Genomic DNA, 20,288 nt, shown 5'->3' on the forward strand with positions numbered 1-20,288 from the left:
GGGTCGAATTGGGTCTACACTGTTAAGTACAAACCAGATGGGAACATTGAGAGGTACAAAGCACGATTGGTGGCCAAGGGGTTCAGTCAGAAATATGGGATCGACTACTTAGAGACGTTTGCTCCAGTTGCAAAGATAAAGACTGTTAGAGTTATTATTTCATTGGCGGTGCTGAAGGGTTGGGAGATGTGCCAACTTGATGTGAAAAATGCCTTTCTCAATGGAGATCTCGAAGAGGAGGTGTACATGTGCATGCCACCAGGTTTTGAGAAGCCTGGAAAGTGCTGTAAATTGAAGAAAGCTTTGTATGGGCTGAAATAGTCTCCTCGAGCATGGTTTGAACGACTCAGACTTGTTATAAAGAAACATGGCTACAGACAAGGAAATGGAGATCATACCCTGTTTGTAAAGAGAAGAGAGAGTAAAGTTACTCTACTATTAGTTTATGTTGATGATATGATTGTTACAAGTGATGATAAGGAAGAGATAGCAAGATTAAAGGGTTTACTATCTACTGAATTTGATCTAAAAGATTTTGGTAAGCTGAAGTATTTCCTGGATATTGAAATTGCTAGATCAGGTACAACTCTTGTACTTAGTCAAAGGAAGTATACTCTGGATCTACTGAAGGAGACAGGAAAACTGGGGTGCAGACCAGCCTCTACTCCTATAGATGCTGGGCATAAACTTGGTAGCAAAGATGGAGAATTGTTGTGTGAAGAAGCTAAAGGGAGATATCAACGTCTAGTTGGCAAACTGATTTATCTCACTCTAACTAGACCTGATATCACATTTGCTGTAAATGTGATGAGCCAGTTCATGCATGCACCTACAGATATGCACTTGAAGGTTGTAGATAGAATTTTGTGCTACTTGAAGAAGAATCCCAGAAAGGGACTTCTATATGTGCAACAAAGATCTATTGAAGTTGAAGGGTATTCTGATGTAGATTGGGCAGACTGTGTTGACACCAGAAGATCTACTTCAGGGTACTGCGTCTACTTGGGGGGAAATTTAGTTGTTTAGAGAAGCAAGAGACAAGATGTGTGTTCCCGCTCGAGTGCAGAGGCTGAATATAGGGCTGTGGCTACTGGGGTATCAGAATTGTTATGGCTGAAGATCTTACTGACAGATATTGGAATAGAGATTGAAGGGCCTATGAGGATGTATTGTGATAACAAGTCTGCAATTAACTTGGCTAACAACCCGGTTCTTCATGATCGAACAAAGCATGTGGAGATTGACCGTCACTTCATCAGAGAAAGAATTGATGCTAAGGAATTAACGCTACCATACATGAAGTCTGAAGACCAAACTGCTGATATCCTAACCAAGGCCTTAAGTGTAACTCCATTTGAGAGAAATGTATCCAAGTTGGGCATGTTTGATATGTATGTCCAACTTGAGGGGGAGTGTTGACGTTTTTTGTTGTCCGGGTCCGGATCCTTACCCGATCCGGTTTGTCCTAATTAGGACTACTTATATCTCTGTAAACCCCAATCTTTGTGTTAATGAAGTTTTGAAGAGAGAGTGTGTCTGGAGGCTAGTGGGCACCAGACCTCCTCACCCGTGGTTTTTCTTCCCTCGCGTTGAGGGTTTTCCACGTTACATCTGTGTGCTTTCTTCTACTCTCGTGCATATTTTGTTTCTACAAATGTGTTAACGTTTCTTGTTTCAGAAATACGCTTCCCTAGGTGTTTCTATGTTGGTCAATGTCTTTGAAGCCCGCTTTGGGACTGTCTTATGACATAATATGGACAAAATAAATAAGTCAACAAAACCTAAGGATTCTTAATTTGAAAATCCATAATTCAAATCACAGTGAGCAATATCAGCAAAAATTGTTTTGTTTGATTAGCAAAGTAGGTTTAAAAGGTATTATCAGCAAATATTACAATATTTCATTTTTCAGAATATTGCCTAAAGATAAATGTTTCTGATAATTAATTTATGTATATTGTCCATTTTTTTAATTAATTTTTAAAAATTTAAATATATATTTGTATTTTTAAGAAAAACAGTTGCAAATGCATACATTCATAAATGTCTATTATTTTATATTTTATATTTTTTGATTGATTTGGTTAGTTTGATTGGAAGAGTCGCAAAAGTTTTCACAAGTTCTTATAGTTTCAGGTTTTCACATTTTACAGCTTGGTGTTAGACCCCAACGATCAAGGCAAAGACCTTGTTGAGACTTTTTGAGAATTGGCAAAGTCTGTTAGCCAAAGTTCGTGCTTAAGAGCACAGGTTTCAGTGGGCCTTATGGAGGTCCAAGCCAAACAAAGCTATATGAGCATGGAACAAGGCTAGCTGGATTTAGTCATCTAGTCTCTAGCGAAGGAAAACAATAAGAACATGACGAGCCTGTTAAGAGTCGTGTGTATTTTCCTATATATGGATCTGGATTTATATACAGTTTCCATTATGTTTATGCTGTTTGTATGTGTTCTCTGTATTATTTTAGATACCCAATTAGTGTGAGGATATTATTGTAATTAGGACAAAACCCTAATATTAGTACAAAGTTTCTACTGCTGTCCCCATCATTGGACGTGTGTTTTGTGGCTGAGTTCCTTTCCTCTTCTCCCTCTTTCTGCAGAACAAATTTTGGACTTTGGAGAATCTTAATAGGCTAATACAACCAAGTGGCAGTTGGATAGGCGGTGACTGAACAGAATGCACAACAAATGTAGTTCATTGTGCAAGAACTCAAACTTTAGCAGGTGGTATCCACCAAAATTCTCAATTCTTGCAAGCATGGTTCAAGAGGGAGATGGTGATAAGGCATTTCAAAAGGATGTAATAAGATTCCTACAATATGTGCTCTACAATGTCTGACCTCAATTTCTTTGGGGATTGGGGGTCAGTCAAATTGGGATAGTATTCCGAATTGTGCCCAAGCTATGTGACACGGGTATGCCAATTTTGCCCACGTACCCGTGTCGACACGTGGGTATGGCGACATGGGTACGGGGTACGGCTGGGTTTTAATTTTGAGATTTTTTGAGATTTTTGAGATTTTTCTTTAATTTAACAGTACCTAACATAAAAGGTTTCCTTCTATTTTTCTTTACTTTTGAGATTTTTTGTAGATTATAAGACTATTAATGTTTTTTTTTTCATTTTATCATTTTGAGAATTTAAAAATTTGCCGTACCCGCATACCCACAATTTTCAAAATCGCCGTACCCGAACCCTTATCCCCGTACCCGTACCGTACCCACACCCATGTGACATAGAGCCCAAGGTTTGTGCACATGGTGATTACTAGAATTTGAATTGTAGTGGCAAAACCTAAAAGGTAGATGCATAAAAGGATGACCAACCTTACTTCACTTCAAGCAATGGCATATGTGAGTGTGTGACTGTGTGAGCTAAGTTCAATTGAGCAAAGTTCAATTGATGGTTTTGTCCCAAAAAGTAGAGGTGTGGCATGAGCTTACCATGGTAAGACACTCCTTTGTTACACTAGACTGCATATGGCATACAAGATGTTAGGCAGTGCACAAGCTTGGGATTCTGAAAATGTATTTGCTTGGAGAGCAAGACGTCTTATGGTCCCTCAATCCCGTTGCCCGAGGGGTTGGTCTACCACTTCGGGTAGGGGTGGAGCCAAAATTTTTACCTTTGGGGGCAGGTGGTGCGAATGATTGAGAAACGAATTGTCAATTTGGTCCATATATTTTTTTAAAATTCTTACAAGAGGGGAGAGGCTTTGGGACTCTCTGCGTATTACAAATATCCGAAGACAGGTGGAACATGGTTTGGCAAAATAGATATACAAAATATGTTGATAAAAGTCGATAGGAAAACTCATGGCTACCACGTCATACATTAGAGTTATAACTTACTACCACAACAGATAGATGCAAAATCCTCATGGATTACAAGGCCACACCAATCCATCAATAATTTATCATGGTCATCTTGATGAGCAACAAAAGAAAATGATGTGGACACAATGCTCCACATAAGTCAAGAGAAACCTATAGTGAGGCCTTCTGGGGTATCCCATATTATCTCAACAGCAGCAGGGTCACAACACCAGCATCACCTGAAGTCAGGGGCAGAGGCAGGGGGCATCCCGCCCCAAAAGAAGTATGAAAATTTTTAATTTGTTCTGTGTGCATGCCATCTACACTTATCATATTTACACCTTCACCCATATGTGTGTGTGTCGCCGTGTCGGTGTGTATATATACACACACACACACTATATATATATATATATATATATATATATATATATTCCTTAGTTGAGAACATGTATTTTCCATATCTAAGCTCCTAATCTGGCTGTGTTCTGTATGAAAATGTAATTATGTATATATGTAAAACATATCTTGTGACTGGTCGGCTAATATTTTTCCCAATCACAAGCAGTATTCTTTTGCATGAATTTGAATCAATTAAAGTAACCTTCATAAAAAAATATTAAAAGTGTAGACAATTTAAGCCATTAAACTGTCAATCACTATATAGCAGATCTTATATATATATATTTATATTGTCACCACCCCCATGCCAAATTTCTTTGACAATACCCATAGCTGCACCTGCATCAGTACCCTGCACCTCTGTGACTTGGTTCATAAATTAAGATGATTTCTTGTATGTGAGTGGCTCTGTATTTGAATTTGATTACATTTGGTGAATGGCGACGCTTTTTTCTTTTTTTGCTCCCTATCGGTTCTTTTGTTACCAGCTTTTATGTTTTATAAGATGCTGCTTTCACTCTTCTGTCTCGGAACTTTTTGAAACCCAACCTACTTCATCATCTGATTAGACTTGTCTTATAACAGACTTTACTTCCTGGTGCTTCTAGCCTCCTGAATGCACATAAAAGCACAGAACAAAATTCCTCACCTGGTATGCTAATGGCATTTATTTAGCTTATTTTTCTTCTTTTCTATGTTTACCAGTTTTCTCTTCCTTTTTCAGGGACGCAATCGCAGAAGGTTCCAGTTAATAAAATGGTGAGGGTTGATTCCCTTGATCCAGCTGGCAGGATGCATGCCTACTTGCAGGACAAATCAATTGGAAAATGTGATTCTAAAACTGATTTGGCTTCTGTTAGGTATGAAATCTATTGATAGTAAGGGCAAATAGTGGTTTATTTCCTTCTCTTTCTTTGGTGAAGAATTTGGGAACTCATCAACAAGCCAATGACTTACTTGATTGGTTTCAATCAGACATTTTTCTGGTCAAATAAATAAATGACTAAGAGGTCAGTAGAACTTGGCCGAGTAAACTGTCTTTTAGCATGACTTTACCTAGTTATACATCTCTTTGAATTATGTGCTTCCTTGTGTATCATACTCAGGTACCATGTATTATATAACAAATTATATTTAACATACCATGCTTTAAAAAAAAAATCTCTTATTATATTATGCACAGAGGATGTTATGCATGCATCAATAATATAGTTTAAATAAAAATGGCCCATACTGATACCACAGTCACAGATCTGTGGTTTTTAACAACAAGGTCTTTCTCAATCATTTTTGACAAATTTGTTTTTATCGGGAAAATCTCAGAAAAATCTTGGCAATTTTTTAAAGAATGAAAAACTTGCTAAAATTAGATAAAAATAGAATAAATGAAAAACTACTGAGAAGACAATACAAACTAGATCAACCGATAAAAATAATGGTTTAATTATGATAAAAATGATGATAAGTGATTTAGTTTAAGTTTAAATTTAAATCTATGATGATATTAGCATTAAAGAAGAGATAAACAAGAAATGGGAAAAAATGGAAACACTACGGAAGAACCCAAAAGAATGTAAGAAATTTATTTTTCACGTTTAAAAAAATGCAATTTTTTCATGTGATTTTTGTTTTTCTCATTTTTTAATGAATATTATGATATTATCGGAAATGTTGCGATTTTTTTTGGCACTGATTGGTGCAGTTAGTATTACAAGGTTTCTTATATTTTATTGTCAGTCACATATGAGCCAAGACTATTGTTTTTCTCTTTTTCTATTATAGAAGTACAGAAAACCAATGAGTCAAACAAAGTTGTTGCACTTTAATAGAGCGTATATTTGGAACTTTTGATAAAGTTTTTTGCTTGCAAAAGGTCTCTGTGATCTCAACCAATCAGTTAAAGCATGATTTAATTGTTTTGGTGGCACGATGCTTATTTTTGGTTTTAGGACTTCATGATACCAACAAATTTGTTTATGAAGAACTCCAGTGCAGGTTTATTACTAGATACATGCATTGATATGACCATTTAAGAAACGATAAGGATGAAATCAAACAAAAGAAACAAGTTGTGTGGAAACAATTTTAGATGGCCAACTTAAGCATTTTTGTTTAGTCTTTTAGGAAGTGAAGTTCCTTATCCTCCAAGTTGTACCTACTGTGCCAAACCAAGTTTTTCAGAAACATTATTTCAAGGTTTTAATGTTTATTAGCCCCAAAGATCACGATTAGTGAATGTTTTCTATGCAATCCTACTACATGTGGAAAATGATTAAATTCTTATGTAATTTTCCATTTTGAGGCCTCGCAAGCTGATACTGTCATGTTGACCTTATTTGGGGAAAGGGAACTTCCATTTGTGAGAAACCACTTGTTTTTTGTTGCAGTTGGCTGATAAATTAATTCCATAATGGCCTTTCTGCAAAAACATGATCTACAACTGGCAACTCTTTACGTTTCCCAAGCCTCTTCTTTCCTCTTTTTTTTTTTTTTTTTTTTAATAATTTGCTTAACATTGTGTAGTTCATGGATTACAAAATTCTAAACTCTTTCTAGGTCTGCTGTACGACAAAGGCGAAATCCCAAGGAAAGTGCTGATTTAACTAGCATTCAAGAACTTCTTAGTGATGTTGATTCCAATACTCATGCTGGTATGTTTACAGAATTAACCATAATCTCAGTTTTTTCTTGACCAAACTTTCTTGTTTAATTGTCTCATTGCATTATGAACAACAATGCCATTGTTTACATTTTTGTTCATAGGTCTGCTGGAAATTGTGAAACATTGTACATATATTGGAATGGCTGATGATTTTTTGGCACTTCTTCAATATAATACTCGGTTGTATCTCATGAACGTTGTGAATATAAGGTAGGTAGGTCATGCTGTTGGAGTTGATGTTCTTGGATCGTTCCCTGAATTCTAGGTGTATGGGTGTTCCTAAAATTATCTATAAAATTGAAAAACGGACTTTTGATGGAACATATCATTATTCTTTGTGCTACATTTTTGTTCTTTATTTGGTGCTAGTTTTATTTCTCTGCCCAAATATAGCATGTGCAAGCTTAATCATGATATGGGTCGAGAATTGTGCCTCTTGAAATCAAACCGGCTATTTTTACTGGTTAAGGAATAAAAGATAAACAAAGTAAGGGAAAAGAATCTAGTATAGAATGTAATAGATAGTGATGGCTGACCACTAACAAGCAATAACTATACACAAGAGGGAGGCATGTTATATTATGTTTGTATGTGTAATGTGTGCTGGTTTATCTTGTAACATGAGTCAATTGAGAAACTGCATCCGTGATCTTTTAAGACTGCCTTGTATCAGTGTCATGTGTTATCAAATAAAACGCGTATTATTCGAAAAAAATGCGTATAATACCCAAGAAATAAGTTACCTGTATAAAATGGCAATTAGATCCGTCTTTATTAAAAAAACGCCAGAAAATAAAAAACGACAAAAATGTGTATTATATGTGTTTTTTCGTATTTTTATTAATTTTTATTTTTTTATAATTTTCAGGATTTATTAAATGTTTTAAATTTTTTAAAAAATCTGCCGAGATTTTCCCGAGATATTCCCAAGATATACGACTTTGCCGTATTATAACCGAGAAATTCCTCACCGTATAGTACCCATACACGATATATGTGACAACGGACTGTCATGCCGTGTATCAAAACTTAAACCTGCTTGGTATTGTTTATGGGAAATTGGTTTGCAGATACTTGATCTTGGAACCTTGGATCATCCTCGTGTTAACTATGCAAACCTCATCTCAGCATAGATGTGGCCCCAGCTTGATCTATCCACCTATTCCATTATTTTTTTAATGTTGTTCCATCTGTGTTGTATATATTTTTTTTTTCAATTTTTTTTTTGAACAATGGGTAGCGATTGCTCTTTTGGAAGTTTGATGACAGGTATCAAGTTGTGCCACGAGGAATATAGCTGCTCTTTCAGTATCAGCAATGTAGAATTCTACTTCCCTCTGCCCCTGCCGACATACTTCCATATGAGCCTCATTCTTACAACAAAGGATGACACCCTTATATTGAACTCTTAATGACCTCATAATTGAACTTAAGAATTTTTCTCAAGCCACTCATGAGTCTTTTTTTATAGTGAAACTGTATGATAAGCCCAGAATCCTAATTCTGTTGAGTCTTGATTATTAAATAAATTATCAACCTGTTTCGGTCATTGAAGGAACTGGTTTCAATATCTGTTATGTTTAGCTCTGGAGTTTAAAGGTCAAAGGTAAGTTACTTTAGGGGCTGGTAGTGGCTCTTCATTACTGCTTCAGTCCAGAAGGTCTTGACATCTTTTTCATTAACATGCCCCAGATTGTATTGCAACCTCAAATTTCAATCTTCCTGTATCAATGGATCATATTTTTTCAGTTTGCTGGTTGCATAGAGCTGCCTCTATTGCTATTTGCCTTTAAAGATGGCTGATTGGTTACTTTAGTGCACCTATTGTTTCTCAAGTTGATGCTGTCTTCATTTTCTTCTTTGTAGCAAAGAGCTTATGTATCAGCAAGTTATGCGGAGATTTGCTCATTTCAATGCTATACAGCTGAGTAATCCTGCTCCTCTACCTCAGTTGATGTTAATGGAGTTGGAAGACCAAGAGCTGGCATCTGCATGTCAGGAGAGTGATGGAGAAAAGGACAAAATTGTGAAAGTAATGCTCTTTTTCTTGTTTCCGAAGATGCTCGTTTAATGGTTATACATCCTTTTCCTGCACCAGTTCATCTGCCTCTTTTCCCATTTAATATGATGGAGTTGGCCTAGTTATTTTGCTTTTATTGCTATAGTTTGGACTTGTTATAGAGAATGAGTTTATAGGCATAAAAAAAAAGTGAAAAAAACGATGCGAAGACTACAGAATCTGGAACAATTTAAAGGTTTGGATCTGTGTTTGTGTTTGCATTTGTCTGTTTGTGGCATGAATAATTTTCCATTAAATGACCCAAATGAAATCATTGATTTAAGGGTGATGTTTTTTGTCATCAGATGAACACAGAGCTACTTAAGCAAAAAAGTGAGATGCTGATGGAGTATTTCTGCCTTGAAATAGATCAAGCAGGGAACTTGTCCAAGCTACCAGTTATCATTGATCAGTACACACCTGATATGGATCGTCTGCCTCAGTTTGTTTGGAGATTAAGTAATGATGTGTGTATCTTTTGACATAGGTTCTCTTTTTCCATAAACTTGCTCTCTTTTGGTGATTATTTGTTTGATCAACTGCGGGTCTTACTTGTCCAAGTCTTGTTTTAGAGAAGATGAGAAGAAGATAAAGGTTCTAACTGTTAGTGGTGCAAGGGTCTGCATTTCTTTCTTCCTTGAGCCTTTCTCATAGTATAAGCTGCATATATATGGTATACTGTAAACTTTGGGAACCATCTTTTCTTCATGGTTAAGTGAATGATTATTTAGGTCCCAAATCGAGCAAATACCTGCTGTCATTTTTACAAAATTATGTGCTATACTAATGCAATAATAGATCTCTGAATATTTCTGAAGTGGTGTACCTTTACTGAACTTGGGGCAAGGCACTAATATGATTTTCTGTATATATTTGAACAGATAAGGGCAAGTGTATGTTGAAACTCCAGACCAAATTCTGATTGTTTTCAATATATTGGAACACATTAGGGCAACTATATAGAGAATCCAAACCAGACTTTTCTGTTTGCAACTGTATCTTTGTTTTACATGGGGGTTTGTCAAGTTATGACATTTGTTAGTGCCTTGAAGTTGTCCAAAAGAGTGAACTATCTGTCCAGTTTTCTCCAGTAATCCTGAGCAGCTATGAAACACAGGTGCGTCTGTGCACCTGACCTGTTGGTGTCAACTCGGCTGGACAGGGTTCAGGTATGGACATGGCACAGACATCGGGTACAGTCAGCGTACCCAAGGTCATGTCGGACCATTTGTGGACTCGGTCAGCACTGACCTCCAGTTTTTTACGTTTTTTTTAGCTGACTGCTCCTTTACCTCTTCGCTTCTAGCACTCCGTTGCATCTTCGGTTCCTCTCACAACTTACACTTCTGTAATTTTTAAATCTGCTGTTCATTTTTTCCTCTTCTGTTTGTTTGTTTCATTGCCTTTTTTCCCACTTTCATTGGCCCAACGATTTATAAGTCCTTCCATTCTGCATTTCACACTACAACTGCCATGTTCTTTTTTTCTACTTTCATGACTGCAACTGCATACATGCTGTTATATATTACTGTATTTGTAATTTGTGTTCAATATTTAAGAATTTATATATTCAATGCATTACAATATAATTATATGCAGTGTATTGGATTATAATCTTAATGAATGTATTTTTGGTTTGTTTAAAATCTTAATGAATGTGTTTTTCCATATTATATATACATATATATTTATATTTTATGTGTACGGCGAGCTGTACTGCGTACCTGTGATTTTGAATTTTGTCTGTACCCGCACACGTATCCGCACTCGTACCCATATGACATAGCTGTGCAGTCTATGGTTTTAAATCAAATTACTGGCAGCATTATGAATATTATAAACAAATATCTCAATGCCACCTGGATGGGGGATTAGCAACAGTTATTGTGCACCTGGTTAAGCATTTTAAGACTGTTTCTTCCCTGCATGTTTTGGAATGTGTTCATTCACTGTTAATGAGAGGAGAGAGAAAAGTGGGTAGGAGGTAGAGTCATAGGTTTCTTCTTTCCTATAATTTCTACTTCCTAGTGATTGGTTGACAGGAAATTATCCCAATGGAGTTGATTTTTCTTAGTTATCTTCCCTTGGTAATGAACTCTTTCAGCTGCTGGTTCTGAACTTTGCTTGTATTATTTTGAACCATGAAATTTTTTGCTTCTAATGAGAAATGCCTTCTTTGACCTCAAGATGTGAACTTCTATCATGAGGGATCATTGTCATCGCTGCTGTTCTTCCTGTAGGTTGATTGGGATGATGAAAGGAATTGCTTCCAATCAGTTGCAGCTGTCCTTGCTGATTTTTATGCTATGCATCCTCCTCTCCTGCCTAACCCTTCAGGTGAAGGGCTGCAATTTTATAAAAAGAATTTGGAAAGAAGTGGCCAAGATGACTGCCTATCTTCAGGTAACTTTGTGTTTTGTTTATGCAGCTTCTCAGTGTATGAAATTACTGTTCTCATAAGACAACACAACTCTAGTACTCTACGCATGGTTTTGGCATTGGGATATACTCAATGTCTTGCCTGATAAAATTGTTTTAGCTTTCTTAAGACCTTGACATGATATTTTTTTTTGTGCAGTGGGTGATAGTTGTTAATTATAAGAACTTTAGTTATAACAGTGTGATAAAGTGCTTTTCCTTTGTACGATGGAAATTATCTATTATAGCGTTGTTAACTTATGGCAATAGTTTACATTGCTAAATACATTTGTATTTGCTAGTTGTTTTCCTAGTAAAAAATAAATTAGTCCTGAGGATTATGTCAGTTGGGTACTTAGATATGCATCCTTAATGGAGATCAGGCACCAGCCATTTCATCTTAAAAAGTTACCCAGTTACCCAGTCCTTGAGAGCCTTTCATCTGGTTGCCAATGTACTGTCATTAATGTACTGACAACTTGACAGGACCAAAAGTTATAGTCCATGTTGTTGGGTGACTCAGTTACTCAAATAGGGAGTGACCTGATCTCTGTTCATCTTATGTGAGAAGTCCAAACTCCAAAGCAATGGACAAGGCTTGACTGGTAGATAGGGGTGCTTATGAGCCAATCTGAGGCTGTTTGAACTCGGCCTGAGCCTTAGAAAGGTCCATATAGAAATCGGCTTTTACAAGCTTAGGAAGGTTCAAACTAGTCGCAGAGCTATATTTGGGACAGGGTGGATTGGTGCCAACCTGACTTGCCAAAATTAAGGGCCCGTTTGATTGTCGGGTCAAATTTAACGTGGTAAATTTACCATGGTAAATTTTTCTGGAAAAATTTACAGGATGAAATTTCTCCATCTTCCAATTTGAGGCCCTGTTTGATGGACAAGAAGAATTTAACGTGGTAAATTTAACCCTGTTTGATGCACATGAAGAATTTAATGTGGTAAATTTGGAGCGACCAAGAAATCCATCAGTAAACTTCAGCATGAAACGTTGCCACAAGAAAGCAAATGAAAACAGGAATCGATTCTACTGCTATAAACATCAACAGATCTGAATAAGCTTCTGTTTTACCTAATTGTATCTTCGGCGTTCGTCATATGAAAATTAACGACACACCATAAAAATATACAGTAAAATATTCCAAGAATGGAGCTTCGGCATCTACCACTACAGTTTGCAAACATGTAATTGGTTAGGAATGAAGACATGGTCGTTATTGAAAGTTTGATTTCCTGCAAAGAGAGAGCAACCTTCTTATAAACATCCGGATGCACGGCAGAAGTGCATAGATCAACGATCAGAATATTGTGAGGTCTTAAAAAGTTTCTGATAATCATGTGCCACTAAATTAGGAAAATTAGAATGATAAATAGAAGGATTTCGCTGAAACAACGTATAAAGGAACTACTTTCAATCCAATATCAAGAAATAGAATTAACCGTCCAAGGATTTCGGAACAATAAGAGGAACAAGTATACGCAGAAAATCAACAAGAATTCAGAGAAACTACATGAACCAAAACGTTTTCATTTCTTCAGAAAGAAAATTATACAATAACAATTATCAAATGTGTGAGCTTGAGTGAATGTACAGATACTATATACAAGACGTGAAAACTGGACAAGAAGATTCATAATTCATCCAAATTAAGTATACCAACAAAGAATCATTAATAGTTCAACCCATCAGAGAGGGATTGAAGGCTATCATGTACGCCCAAGATGCAGAGTAACGCGCTCGCCTTGCTCCTGGCCCTCTTGCTCCCAACATCAATGAGATCGGTGACGTCGGCAATAGTAGGCAGCGGTGATGATCGATGCGGCCATTCTAGGAAGCCACCCATTCCTGACTTTTTCAGCTTGGAGGGATGGAGAGGGGAAGAGACGACGAAGGGGAAAGAGCCAGCGAGAGAGGAGGGGAAGGAGAGAGCAAGAGAGGAGGGGAAGGAGAGAGCAAGAGAGGAGAGGGGAAGAGGCGACGAAGGGGAAAAGGTCAGCGAGAGAGGAGGGGAAGGAGAGAGCAAGAGAAGAGAGGCTCTGAGAGAGGAGGGGAAGGAGAGAGCAAGAGAGGAGAGGGGAAGAGGCTTCTATATATATTTTACTGTCTTTGTGAATTTATTGAGGCTTAGACCCTTTTTGTGTGTATACTATGATTGTTAAACAAAACCGCTCCAAATGAAATTGGATTAGACCCTTTGCATGTGAATGCTATGATGTCTAAGACAAAAACACTCTAATTGAATTGAGGTCTGCCTTCAAACTGCGAATTTTTTACTAGCGTTTAGAACAGCCTAATCTACGTTGCAACAGATTTAGATGACATCATTTGCAAAAAAAATAAAAACACGAGTAAGTAAATCTCTACTGTTAGCTTTTCTATTATATGTTTTGTTAGTTCTGTTTGATTCCATATATTATATACTAAAAATAAGTTTTAACTAAAATAAAACGGAGGGGATGAAGTAACTAAAAATGCAGAAATAATGAGCTCCATTCGTATTGTAAATTTTTTGTTAAATTTTGAACTTTATTAGTAGTTATTTTCATTTTATTATACACTCATACTTCACTGTCCCCCAACTTAAACCAGTGTTTTAAAACTCACTGAGTCAACCTGCTGAATTGGCTCAGCTCGGTCCCCTACCAGGTCAACCCAGTAGGGGACTTGTTCATGCACAAAACTTGGTGTGACTTGGTGAGGATTCATTTGACATGGCTGAGTCATGAGTCAAATAGGTGGGTCCCATTTAAGTTTGCTGGGTTTATTAAAAGAAGATGAAAAGGTGGAGGGTGAAGAATGTGGGGTTCCACCTCGTAGCAGAGGGAGAGAGAGAAGCAGCTAGAAGGGGAAAGAGGGAAGAGGGGCTGGGCGTTTGTCTTTCTCGTTTTTTTTTTTCTTTTCAAATTTTAAACTTAATGAAGTGTCTACACTTTAAGTTGTTCTCAACCATACTTTGTTAACCAAACTCGAAGACACTGAAGAGTCCTGACTTGGATGAGTCACCCCAAGTTTGTTGTTTGACTCGGGCAATTTTAGTTAATAGACGAGTGTTACCATTTTTGTAACTCAAAGAGTGTTGACTTGAGTTCGTTTGGCCAATTCATGAGTATGCTCAGCGAAAGTCCAACCATCCATATGTTGTTAGTGGAAAGAATGCCATTAAATGATCAAACACATTGTTAAGAGTGAAATTTAACAACAAATATTCACAAAAGTCCGACAAACTATTAACTGCACCAAAAATGTCCTGAAAGCTCATGTAGAAGCATAGAAATTAAAATATGTATTCATTCAAGTACACAGCAGTGGTTCCAAGGGGTACAATTCTATCTTCTGGAGCTGGTCCTACAGCTTTTCATCAAATGCAGGATGATCAAACTGCCCCCAGAAAAGAGGAGAAAGTGCAAAAGTTTAAAAAGAAAAAAATTATTGCATCAAAGGTTCGTGTACAATATAAATGACATTTGCATATACACAAGTTTGTAGAACAAACTGTATAAACATAAATACTATATAACTATATGTGTACAATTTTAACTATGAGTTATAGGTCTTTATCATATTTCCATTGGTTTGTGTGTACTCTGGTAGTTAAATAATGATTGAACTGCAACATTATCACTGTGATTTGGGTGCATAAATCAGAAATGTCACTTCAAAGTACCAGAAATTATTGTTCCAATTAGGAGCTGCAGACAATCAGTGGTGCTTACCTATTCATGAATGATCCTTGTATTTGTTTCCACATCAGGTATACTTGCATAGCTCTGCCAAAAAGTTCCTGGATTGTCTAGCTCGTGGATTTGTGCTCTTGTTTTTTAGAAGCCTAATTGGAAAATTGCGTTGTTGGGTCGAAAGAGAAAATGTAAGATAAAATTCGTATCACATTCTTTCTTTCGTATGAGTCAGCTTATTGGGTCTTTCTACCACATGAAGTGGTAATAGGTAAAAACAGCACTACATTTGAAGCCTCATTCGTATTTCATCTGTTATATCAGATCCCCTGTTTCATGCCTCCATTTCCATGTTCTTGAACATTAAACTTGCATGCACTAATTTGCCGGGCAGATTTTGGCATAAATGATGATCTGTCTTTTTTCTTGTGCAGAAGACGTCATCAATGAAGAGTTAGTTGGTGTAGCTGAAACAGCATGGTCACAGAGGGAATGGACCATTCAGCATGTCTTGTTTCCTTCCATGAGGCTGTTCTTGAAGCCTAACAATCAAATGGCAACGGATGGGACTTTTGTTCAGGTTAGTCTGTTAAAAGTTTAATATCCAAAGATCGGGTAATGAATGAATGGTCGGATAACTTAAATACAAAAGGTGCTATGGGTTTTGGGTGAATTAACTTTGCATAGGTCCAGCATGGTTCCAAGTTCATGAACTTAAGTGACCTAAAATTAGTCTAACTATGCTGCAGTAAGCCTGGTAATGGTTGATTTTTAACTATTCTGGTTCCATTTTTTATGTAACAGATTGCAACCCTCGAAAAGCTTTACCGGGTCTTTGAAAGATGTTGAGCCATTTTGAGCCAGACTGCATAGAGAAGTGATGAGACTGCCAAGTATCCCCCTCTTCGGTATTACTGGAGGAGTAGCTTTAGTGCATCATTCTTAGATCCTGAGCCATTCTGATCAGTATTGACTACGTGCACTGACACTGCTGATACGTGTTCCGCTTATGCTGATCAGAAACCTAGAGCGACAGCAATGTAAAGAACTGCCTTCCCTTACGTCCCAGTTATTCTGTAATAAAGGTCGCACTCTTCTGCTGGTCATTTTTGTTGTATTTTCATGTATAGCTAGCAGTTGCTCTCTCTCTCTTGCTCGCTTGCTCACGGGGCAGATGATGCATTCATATATAAATGTCAGGCAAAATTAGAGCTGAGTTGTACACTCATCGATCATGCTTGGTGGTATTAGTTTATCCAATAATTTTGTTTAACATGCCTTGTTTGTCTCATTCATTGGCTCTAAACCAGGTCTACACTTAACTAAGTTCCATCATCCTATTTATTTTTGCCAACATAATGTCTATTTTTCAATTTTAGAGTTCATATTATCATGTTGGTAGTCGTGGTTCAACTTGTGTCGCCCTTCAACTCCTTGAGCAAGCCAAGGCGAGGTGTATCTTCTACACGACAGGAAGGGGGCATTAAAGGGGTTTGCTGCTGCTCTGGATTTTACCGATTACCCTTCGACTCGTTAGAGGAAGAGAAAGCAGTTATCACCAGGCTTCCAAAGGATTGTCCTGAGTGGAGGGGCTATTGAAGAGGTTGAAGTACCTCTCCTGTTCTCCCTCCCCCTGGGTCCAATGTTGCCTTTAGACGGGTAGGGAGCAATGCACTTGACAAGCATTTAATTTTTGTAGTTATAAGGAATAGCATCTACAATCGGACTTTAAATGGCTTGCCAGTTCAACTTCAGCCAGCTATACCATGCTATTTGGGGTGAGTTAGATTGGGATTACCCCAAAAAAAAAAAAATTGGAAGGATGCTTCGAGAACTTCAAGTGAGACCTTGGCCCATTGTTGTCGATATCGGCAGGTGATGAGTTGAAATATTGAGCAACTTTTGTTTTACCTGAAAGTTCAAATATTTATTTACTCGTTCTGAGTTTTTTTTATCTAACTTGGATTCCTTTTACTTAGCTATTGACTCAGCTTGGTGCCAGCATTTTTGTTCATTAAGACAGGACGTCCTGTCCATTACACTACAGTCCTGTCTTCATGGACAATAGTGTTTTTTGTCCACCGTTTGATGATTTTAGGAACAGAACACCACGTTCATCTTGTCCAGCGTTTGTTTCACATATGTCTGTTCTGTTTGTCCTGTCTGACGTTTGTTTTAGGAGTGATCTTCTCGTGAACTTCTTTGGGTTTTAAGAGAGATGTCAATGGTTTCGATGCAATATGACATTATATTCAAACCTAAATTCAAGTAAACAAATTTGATAATATATATCCAACGACCAAATAATCACTATATTCACTTCAAAAATTTTATAATCATTTTAAAAGACAAAATTTCATCCATGATATGTGATTGGAACACATAGCGACAAGAGTAGGCAACATTACAATTTCCTTCTCTTTTTTTCTTCTTGCTCTTCTGTTCTTCAATAAAACGCCGAAGAAAAGGCTCCGCCTTCATGACAGACAAACGGTAAGCAACCAAGATTGTCTGTTTCCTCTCTCGGTCTTTCTCTTGTTCTTGGGCCTTGCATATAGGCCATAGGTTACACATTCTTCTGTAGCAGCTACGATCACATACTCAAGTAGTACTTGAAATGCAGAGATTCGTCACACTCAGATGAACTGTGTGGCCAAGAGCTGTTGTTGATCTACCCTTCAAAATTAACAGGAACGCATGATTCCTTGACGCCAAATTCTGGGGGAAAGGATGCCGGCGACATTCATTCAATGTTAAAACATGAAGCTGCTAATCTCATCAAAGGCTTGACAGAGGACGCATCGATTGCACGTCTGATCACCATAAATAAAAATTTGTAAAGCAAAAATATATGCCTTGTGACATGTCTGCCTTGTGACATGTCTGATCAGTTCTAAAGAAACATGCTTCAGTTCATGTGCGTAGAGAAAAACTCAACCTCACATATGCGAAATTCCAGCAAAAAAACATATAAATTCAAAAAATTCAAGTTGGCATATGACAATTCTAGCCAAACATAAATAAACCACAAAAATGCAAGCATATACATGAAAATTAAGCATGAAAATTAAGCAAAAAACAGGTAAATTCAAACTTACATAATGCAATTCTAGGCAAAAAGACAAAGTCAAATTTACATATGGTGATTTGATTCTAGACCAATTAGAACAAAATCTCAAATTTATAGATCTAGAGATGGAAGTTGGCGAGTACTCACTTGTGCTAGATGCAATCTGCTACCAAATGATAAACCCAAGTCACCTATTGGCAGAATGTTGCAGCAATATGGAACAACAAAGTTTATTCCCTCCCACACAATGGCAATGTTAACTCATTGTAGGAGCCGAGCTTTTGGTGGATTCAATTTACCATTCAATGCACCACCAACTAGATCTGTTTCAAATGTTGTTGCATTTTACTTGAAATTCAAATTCTTGATCTTCCATGCTAGTGGCCATTAAAGCCTGTCATGGCCTAGGAAGGCGACAAAGAAACCAATTTTTTATACAATAAGAGGAAGAAAACAAAAAATTACAACAACACCCTTTCAAAATTAACCAAATCAAAATCTAAGTCCCTGTTGAATTTCCATGCAGGGAACTCCCTTCCTGTCAAACTTTGCACACTTGTCTCCATGTGACCTTGGCAACTTTGAGATAGAATAACAACACTCTTCCTCCCTTCCACACAAAAAAGAATGATGCGATCCAGCATCGGAAATCTGCCGCAAACAGCAATGTGCATAAACTATCTCACTTGTGGCGAGCCTCCTTCAACCATACCTGCCCGCGCCTTTGTTTAGCCACAAACTTTTTCCTCACCTTCTGCCACACGTTTTCTAGATACAATTAACCCAATTTCTTGTTTGTGCACATAATCGCATGAGGGCTTGTCCATAATCTCTTCAATATGAAAAGATCAATACTAGAAGAAGAAATAGCAGCCCTAACTAAAATGCCAAAACTATCATGAAATCTTCCCCACTCTTACACCAGATAGACATTTGTACAAACAGATACCAGACCAACAATCCTGCCAAAACCTTATATGGCCATCCCCCACAGGCCATTTACTTTCATCTTCTAGTCTAGGCCATCCCCAACAACCAAGATGAAATCTTGGATCCTCTGTAAGTTCAGAAACTAGGAAACCCTAGGTACCTCTTAAACCCAAGCCTTATGCTTCTGTATTACTCAATATAAATCTCTTATATTGAGTATGACATTCGACCCGTAAGGAGACAAGGGGCCTCTTCTACTTAAACCTTGGTCAGGTCTAATACAATGACAGTATCTTATAGATACATTTTAGCACAATTTTTCAATAACCAAAAGAATGATTATTTGCATGACTACCCAAAGTATATTATATGCCATGTTACAGGCACCCTGATGATATCGTATATTTATTCTTGTGCTGATAACCAATTTGAGTATATCCTCATCTACATGCTTTGATTTAATTTTAAGTGGTAGATCAGGTGAGCTTTGATCCATGTATACTGTGTGCTTATATCATGATTATATATCCACATCCATGTCACAATGATATGTTAACTGCGTGGCTTTGGCTTGTGAACTACAGCGTGTTTCAGAAAGCAGGGTAAAACATTTTCCTTTATTTTTGAACCAATAAAATGTTGAAAATGAAATTAATGGAAATGTCATAAAAATGTATTAGAAGTTACGAAAACCATGAAAACATGAGCTGTATGTGATTGAATCTGAATCCACCTCCGTGCATGTCATTGTGGATGTGGGTGGGTTCTGTCATGATGCCAATTTTCTCCCTTGCTTGGTCTTGAAACGTAATGGGATCAAGCATTTCATGACAAGGGTTTCCCATGTCAAGCAGACAACATACATGTGCACAAACATTTCACTGTGCACATGGTGCTTATCATGATACAAGATGTCGGTCAGGATTTTCCACAAGCATTTTGGGCGCATGTTCCATTCGGTAGTAAAAAGCCCAAATCCAGTAATCGTTGCCATTTGCAACAAATGCAAAAGGGGCTTTAGCAATAGAATCGAACAATAGATAGAGGAGACAGAGAGAGAGAGGAGAGAGAGGGAGAGAGATTGGAATTGACCCGTACCTGGAATGCAATGGTCACCCTGCCTTGCTGAACGCCGCTGCCTAGGACCCGCTGGAAGACACCCTGCTGAGGATCTGTTCGATGACGCCCGCTGAGAAGATGCAAGCAATGCTGCGGTGGTCGCCCTCCAGCAGAGATAGAGGAGAA

General features: G+C 37.4%; 1 protein-coding gene across 2 annotated transcripts in view; it reads left to right on the plus strand.

Moving 5' to 3' along the window:
* The window catches only part of LOC116266644 (DNA mismatch repair protein MLH1), a 33,668-nt gene extending 17,350 nt beyond the window's left edge, over positions 1-16,318 (plus strand). The window contains exons 8-16 of one of the 2 annotated variants that reach the window (XM_031647948.2): positions 4,806-4,872; positions 4,945-5,080; positions 6,777-6,871; positions 6,984-7,092; positions 8,749-8,914; positions 9,247-9,408; positions 11,182-11,344; positions 15,478-15,623; positions 15,848-16,318. In XM_031647948.2, coding sequence (XP_031503808.1) covers positions 4,806-4,872; positions 4,945-5,080; positions 6,777-6,871; positions 6,984-7,092; positions 8,749-8,914; positions 9,247-9,408; positions 11,182-11,344; positions 15,478-15,623; positions 15,848-15,892 — 1,089 coding nt within the window. In that variant the 3' untranslated portion in view covers positions 15,893-16,318. The remainder of the gene's footprint in view (positions 1-4,805; positions 4,873-4,944; positions 5,081-6,776; positions 6,872-6,983; positions 7,093-8,748; positions 8,915-9,246; positions 9,409-11,181; positions 11,345-15,477; positions 15,624-15,847) is intronic. The other variant, XM_031647949.2, reaches the window with a different exon arrangement.
* The last annotated feature ends 3,970 nt before the right edge of the window (positions 16,319-20,288 follow it).

Source organism: Nymphaea colorata, chromosome 13 (genome assembly GCF_008831285.2).
Source record: "Nymphaea colorata isolate Beijing-Zhang1983 chromosome 13, ASM883128v2, whole genome shotgun sequence".
Taxonomy (NCBI): domain Eukaryota; kingdom Viridiplantae; phylum Streptophyta; class Magnoliopsida; order Nymphaeales; family Nymphaeaceae; genus Nymphaea; species Nymphaea colorata.